The following is a 6,944-nucleotide window of genomic DNA, read 5'->3' on the forward strand; positions in this document are numbered from 1 at the left end:
ACACATGGAGATTCGTGTGACAGGTGTAGTCTGCCGCTCTGTGGTTTGAGGGGCAGCTGTAGATTAACTGAAAGGCTTGTCACTTGCTGACTGTGTGAAGTTTGCCGACTCACTGAGCCTTTCTGGACCTCAGTCGCATCTGGAAGGCAGCGGGAATAACACCTGTCCTACCTACAGCAGGGAGTCGAAAGTGTCTCAGTCTGTAAGAGGTCAGTATTATTTCTGGGGGAAAAATATCATTTAAGGCAAGTATCTGGAGATTGAATGATACTGCTCAAACTTCCTTAGCTGACTGCTATGGACATCTCTACAGAGACTCATCTCTCCCCCACGCTGGCAAGATGCACCCAGATCCTATACACATAAGGCTCATGGCTCAACTTTTAATTGACAAATAATAATTGTTTTTATTTATGAGTACAATATAATGTTCTAACACATGTTTACAAAGTGGAATGATTGGGCAGCGACTGTGGCTCAGTGAATAGGGCGCCGGCCCCACATACTGAACGTGGCAGGTTCAAACCCGGCCCCAGCCAAACTGCAACAAAAAATAGTCGGGCATTGTGGCAGGCGCCTGTGGTCCCAGCTACTCAGGAGACTGAGGCAAGAGAATCGCCTAAGCTAAGAACTGGAGGTTGCTGTGAGCTGTGACACCACGTCACTCTACTGAGGGTGACACAGTGAGCAAGCTAATTTACAAATCCTATCACTTCAAAAACATGTTTGTGTGTGTGTGTGTGTGTGTTAAAACATGTGAAATCTATTCTCATAGCCATTTTGAAATACACAATGATTATTATGATTGTTCTTCTCCTGACTGAAATTTTTGGAGTTTTTCCCTTAATTTTTAAAATATTTTTAAAATGTTTTTGAGACAGTCTCACTTTGGTGCCATTAGTGGAGTGTCACTTTGTTGCCCTCAGTAGAGTGCCACGGCATCATAACTCACAGCAACCTCAGACCCTTTGGCTTAAGCCATCCTCTTGTCTCAGTCTCCTGAGTAGCTGGGACTATGGGCACCTGCCACAATGCCCGGCTATTTTTTTTTTTAGAGGCAGGGTCTTGCTCTTGCTCAGGCTGGTCTTGAACTCATGAGCTCAGGCAACTCACCCGCCTGGGCCTCCCAGAGTGCTGGGATTACAGCTGTGAGCCCCAGCTCCCCGCCCTACCTGAATGTGTGACCACCATCTCCCCTTTGCTCACCTTCCTCCCTCCCCCACCTCTGGTAACCACTGCTCTACTCTTCGCTTCTATGAGTTCAGAAGTTTGTTTTAGATTCCACATGTAAGTAAGATCTTGTCTTCCTGTGCCTGGCTTATTTCAGTCAGCACAATGTCCCCCAGGTTCACCCATGTTGTTGCAAACCACAGAACTTCCTTCTTTAATAAAAAGGCTGAATGACATTCCTTGATATATTGCCTCAGCACCCGTAGCACAGTGGATACAGCGCCAGCCACATACACCAAGGGTGGGGGGTTAGAATCTAGCCCAAGCCAGCTAAACAATACCGACTACTGCAACAAAAAATAGCTGAGAGCTGTAGCTGGTGCCTGTAGTCCCAGCTATTTGGGAGGCTGAGGCAAGAGAATGGCTTAAGCCCAAGAGTTTGAGGTTGCTGTGAGCTGTGACGCCACAGCACTCTGCCCAGGGTAATAAAGTGAGACTCTATTTCAAAAAAAAAAAAATTCCTTAGTCTATGCATAGGTTTTCTTAATCTTATCTGTGGGAGGATGCCCGGTTGGAGTCTGTCTGTATCTTGGCCAGCGCCACTAGATCTGTGATGAGCATGGGAGCGCTGACATCTCTTGGGCATATTTATTTCAACTCCACCCAGAAAGGCAGATTGCTGGATCCCATGGTCATGTATTTTTGGTGTGCTGAGGACCCTCTATACTGTTTCCTATAATGGCTGTGCTCATTTACAACCCCACCAACAGTGCACAGGGATTCCCTTTCCCCCACGTCCTCCTAAAGGTGCCAGCTGACACTTCACTGTGGGTTTACTTTGCATTTCCCTGGCGATTAGCGCTGAGCACTTTCTCACGGACCTGTGGGCCACCTGTGTGTCTTCCTGTGTGACGCTTCCAGTTTGTTCTTTGTGCTCAAGAGGACTCTGCTACGTGCCACTGCTGTCCTCATCAGTGGAGACCATGTGGCACAGTGACTAAAAGTAAGTTCTGGAATCAGGCTTACTGGCTTTACCACTTACCAGGTTTTTATCCTCTCCAAGCCTCAGGGTCTTCACCTGGGAATGATAAAAGCAGGTACCTCAGGAAATTTTGTGACTGCAAGTGCTCCTTGTGGGGGCCTGTGTGGCACCTGTGGGGCACCTGTGGGGCCATCTGTTCCTGGGGTGCCACAGCGCTCATAAGGCTCCACTTTCTGTGACGGCAAGCCAATATCTTAATGAAGTTGCCTGGAGGACTTCCCTGGAGGTCCGCAGAGATTACGACATAACCCCCAGGCAAGTATCCTTTCCCACCTCAGTTCAAGAGCGTGTTTTCTATTTCCTTCTCTTTTTCCACAAGGGTAGGAGCTGGGTATGGTTGCTTTTTCAGAGGATAAGCTATGCTCCACTCAAGATGCTGACTCCAGTGAAGTCAAGGGAAATAAAGTGATGTAAGATACAACAGGGGACCATGAAGGGCTCTGTCAGGTCTCCATCATGCATCCATTTCAACTGCCGGAGGTTTCTAAGTAGGTCTCATACTTTTGTGGGCACTCAAGACATACAGGGGTAATACCACTAACACCACACTTGCAAAGACTTGCTTTGCTCCATGTCCATGAAACCCGTTAAACTTTATTTCAGTAACTCAAAGAAAGCAAGCAGGAAGGCAGGTACTATTTGTTCTATGTATGTATTTATTTATTTAACACTTATTAAATACCTACAATAACCAGGAATCATATTTTATTTTTTAAAAAATTCAAATCTGTAAAATATGGCCCCAGGTGAGAAGTTACCAAAAGCAGCAGGAAAGGTCAAAATCATTCACTCCTAAAAGTCTGCTTTGCAGCTCAGCTGAGGATCAAAATCCCCAGAACCAAGAGAAACCCCAAGATGGAGATGCCAGGCCAAAAGGCGCCCAGAAGAGAAGACGGTACTGGGCACGGGGCTCGTCCAGCTCGCGGCTGGGTTTCTCACCTTGCCCTCCAATTTGATTTTAAACTCCTGACTTCTTTCCCTTTTTCTAGTTAAAAGAAGTAAAACAAATGAAAAAATTCATCGGGATCTATGCTATTTATTGTCCCAATGACTTTGTTATTTAAGTGAAACCTAACATCAACAAATTGTCTGGTTTTTCTTCATCCCTCATTAGTGACAAAACTTTCCATTCAGAAACTACACTAAGACAGTGTGTCCCTAGGTGACGATCCAGCTGTAATCGTAGGGCACTGAATCACCTTGCAAACTAATTACAGTCACGCTGATGTATCAATAGGTACTGTACTGGTTTTGTGTTTTGTTTTGGCAAACTTCGAACAAATCAGAGAACAAATATAACTATTCAGCATCATGTAGAAGAATAAAATAAAAGGAACCTGAACTATCTACCTATGTGGCAAGTGAATCAGACTGCCAAAGCAAAACGAAATCTACACTTACAGCAGAGTTTTAAAAATCCTTAGTGCAACAAACATAACCAATTAATACAGATCAATACTAATTACTGAATATGGAAAATTTTCCTATACAGAGGTAGAGTCCAGTGCACAAGGCTAAAACAATATTCATTAAGTCTAAACAAGAATGAGTCAGGTTTTATGGAATCCACTTTAAATTTTAGGTATTGGACTGTATGTACATACATACAATAAATAGACTATACAATTTTTAAAGTAGTTTAATAAACTCCACAAAATAATAGCAGATGCATTGAAATATTTACATTAATTCAATTTTCAAATCTCTCATTCAAATAAAAGGGGTCAAAGTAAGATTTCTGCTATAAAGGCAGCAGAACCTCTTTCCTGAAATGGATCAGTAAAATGAGATACTTTACATGAGAGGAACTAATTTGTGTTAAGAGATATTCATATTCAGCTAAGAAAATACATCCCTTTTTTAAAACTATATAGATTAGGGTATATAAAACAATATTTTCTACATTTTTAGATTTGTATTTAAAGTTCTAAATTCAACTCTTGAAGGGAACAGCTGATTTTGGTACCCACACAGAGTGCGTCAACACAAGTACAATGGAAAGGTAATTAACTTTTGATATTCTGCTTGTTTGCTTTGGAAAGTTTAGGCCAGAAAGCACATGATGACATTCCTGGCCCCACAGTTACGTTCCTACATGACACGGATCTCACTGAAACCTGATGCTCTGGGGATGCTGACTTTCTGAGTCCCTTCCATTTCCAAAGTGTGTTTCAGCGACAGCAGGGAAGTCTGGGGATCAGGTGTGTGATTTTAGGGTACTCAGATGGAATTTAACGGAACATTCCAAAGTTTTCCAAGCACACATGGGAGGAAAGTGAAACACATCATCTGCTGCCATTCGCCTCACAGAAATTTGAAAAAGGAAAAAACTTAGAAACCTCTGTCATTGTGACCTAAGAAAATATGCAAAAACCAAAGCATTCTATGCACACGTGACTCAGATTCTTAGACTTAATATCAAATTAACGATTTGATATTCTTATCGTTAACCTTTTTATTTCATTTGATATCAAAGATTCTTATCTCGCCTGTAAGGAAATCAGGGATAGTCAGAAAATGAAAAAGTATGGTCATAATTAATGAAGCATAAACCTTCACAGTTTGAATTTTCTAGAACTTCTCTAAGCACCCACAATGAAAATGCAAGTTGAATTTTTTTTTATTCAATCGTTCTGTGAAAAATACCTCAGTAAATAGTAACATTTCTTCCCTTGAATGATCTTCCCACTACCCACCCACCCTTGTTTTTTTTTTTTTTAATTTTAGATTTTTAAAAAATTTTATACAAATAGACTAACTTTGATTTAAAGTAAACATATAAAAATTGAGAAGAATATTGCTTGCCACAATGGATGTTGGGAGTAGAGGAATGACATAGGCAGGGGGTACAAAGAAATGGCTCCTCCTCTGTAACTTCAGGCAAACACCCAGAGCGCTGGACACATCCTCGACCAGAGGATGCCTGTTGCCACACATCGCTTCCTTCAGCCCACAAAGTCTGACTGATTTTGTAAGTGTAACTTCAGGTCAGAGGAAAAAAAAAACAACTGCAAGAAAATTGGAAGGCACAAGCACCCATGTAATCTAGAATTTTCTTGGGGCGAGGAATAAGGGGGCAAGGGATACTTTTGGTTCAGCACTACAGTCAATTCTGCCACTGTTGAAGAAAAACTGCATGAAATAAAGGTGCAGAAACGTGACAAGCACATCCCCCGGTGAGGAAGAAAGCGCAGAAGACAGCTAGCAGCACAGCGCAGAGCAACAACCGCAACTATTTATTTGGAGGTCTGTGCCCTGGTAGGTACAAACTATGTTCTCTGCTCTGTGGGACCGAAACCAAAACAGGATCAAAACAAACCAACAGAAATCCCCCCACATCCCCCAAAAGCAGCAAGAAGGAATGCACGAAGTCTCACAGAACATACTGACGCAGGGGTGGTGAAGGCAGCACTGTCTTTAATGCGCATCCAGCTCTGTCACCTATGCTGTGTCCGTGGCGCTCCTCTACCCGGTACCAGGCGGGGCCTTCAGGACTGGCGAGCCAGGCAGCCACTCTCCCGGCCTCGCTGCCGCGACTTCCCTTTCCCTTTATTTCCTCCTCCAGGATTCGAGTCTGCTTTGCTGCTCCCGATAGTGGGAAAGGCGTGACACAGGGTTTCCAGAACACTGAGTTTGGTTCCCTCGCAGCCTTGCGGAGGCGGTCATCAAGGCAGCCTGATGGAGCTAGGAGTTAAAAAAGGAAAGGAAAGGAAAGAAACAAAAACAAACCCACCCCAAGTCTGTCTTCTCTCAAACTAAGGGAGAAACTGAGGGCGGGTGTGGCCGCCGGGAGGGACCTCCGCGTTAGGAGATGATGGCGGGGGACCACCTCGGCAGAGTCAGGTTGTCAGCACTGGCGGAACGCTTCCGCGACGACCTCCTCAGGTCTTTGTACTTGTCCTCACAGAGACGAGAGATGGCCTGGGGGTGAGAGAGACAACGTGGGTGAGGCTGGACGTGGGAGCAAGTGCCCCCTACACTGACCCCTCTGGAGTCTCTGTGAGCCACAGGGGCTACAGAGAACATGTCAGCACAGTCTAACTGAGGAAGGAATCTCAGGATGTGAAATAACAGTGTTGCCTGAGGGCCAGCCAGACTTGGGGTCCATGCTGGCACCCCTGTAGGAGATGCGGCTCTGACCACGGCGCTATCTCAGAACCGGGTCAGAACAGCACCTCCCCCAAGATTGCTATGACACCAGGGGTCTGAGTGGAGCAGCTGCAGCGAGTGTTAACCAGAGACTTGTAAAAGGCAACAACTGAGCACTCAGGTCACCTAGATGATGGCTGAAGAAGGGGCCCTGAGGCGATCCCAGAAACAGGAGAGGGAGACCTCACACTCTGATGATGAGGACAGGGAAGCCCAGGGTGGGTAGGGCCTCTTTCCCATTCTTAACTATGTTACCTTCTCGAGATTAACATATTACTTATTTTTAAAAACTCTTACTTAAGGTTTTTGTTTCCTTAAGCTTCCAGTCTATAACTTCTTCCCCTACCTCTGGCCCAACACATGGTCAGGCCACTATACTGCCATCCCACCCTGCACTAAGGGGAAGACGTCACATCTGGGATGGAGAGCGGCATGGGCTGCATGGGGCCCCCTGGTCTCACAAGCTAGGGACACACCCTCTGCCGTCCACCACATGGGCAAAGGTTCTATGGGATGAGACCAACATGGCTCCAGGGACAGGTGTCCAAGGTGCAAGAGACCAGGGCCTCAGTGCACGCACTAG

General features: G+C 45.1%; 1 protein-coding gene across 1 annotated transcript in view; it reads right to left on the reverse strand.

Annotated features, from left to right (window-relative positions):
* Positions 1-3,247: 3,247 nt before the first annotated feature.
* CCNY (cyclin Y) overlaps positions 3,248-6,944 on the reverse strand; it is a 200,691-nt gene continuing 196,994 nt past the window's right edge. Inside the window, exon 10 of the mRNA XM_003786708.3 lies at positions 3,248-6,133. Within this exon, the coding sequence (XP_003786756.1) occupies positions 6,017-6,133 (117 nt within the window). The 3' untranslated portion in view covers positions 3,248-6,016. The remainder of the gene's footprint in view (positions 6,134-6,944) is intronic.

This window comes from Otolemur garnettii, unplaced genomic scaffold, assembly GCF_000181295.1.
Source record: "Otolemur garnettii isolate 467f Iridium unplaced genomic scaffold, OtoGar3 scaffold00019, whole genome shotgun sequence".
NCBI classification, from domain to species: Eukaryota; Metazoa; Chordata; class Mammalia; order Primates; family Galagidae; genus Otolemur; species Otolemur garnettii.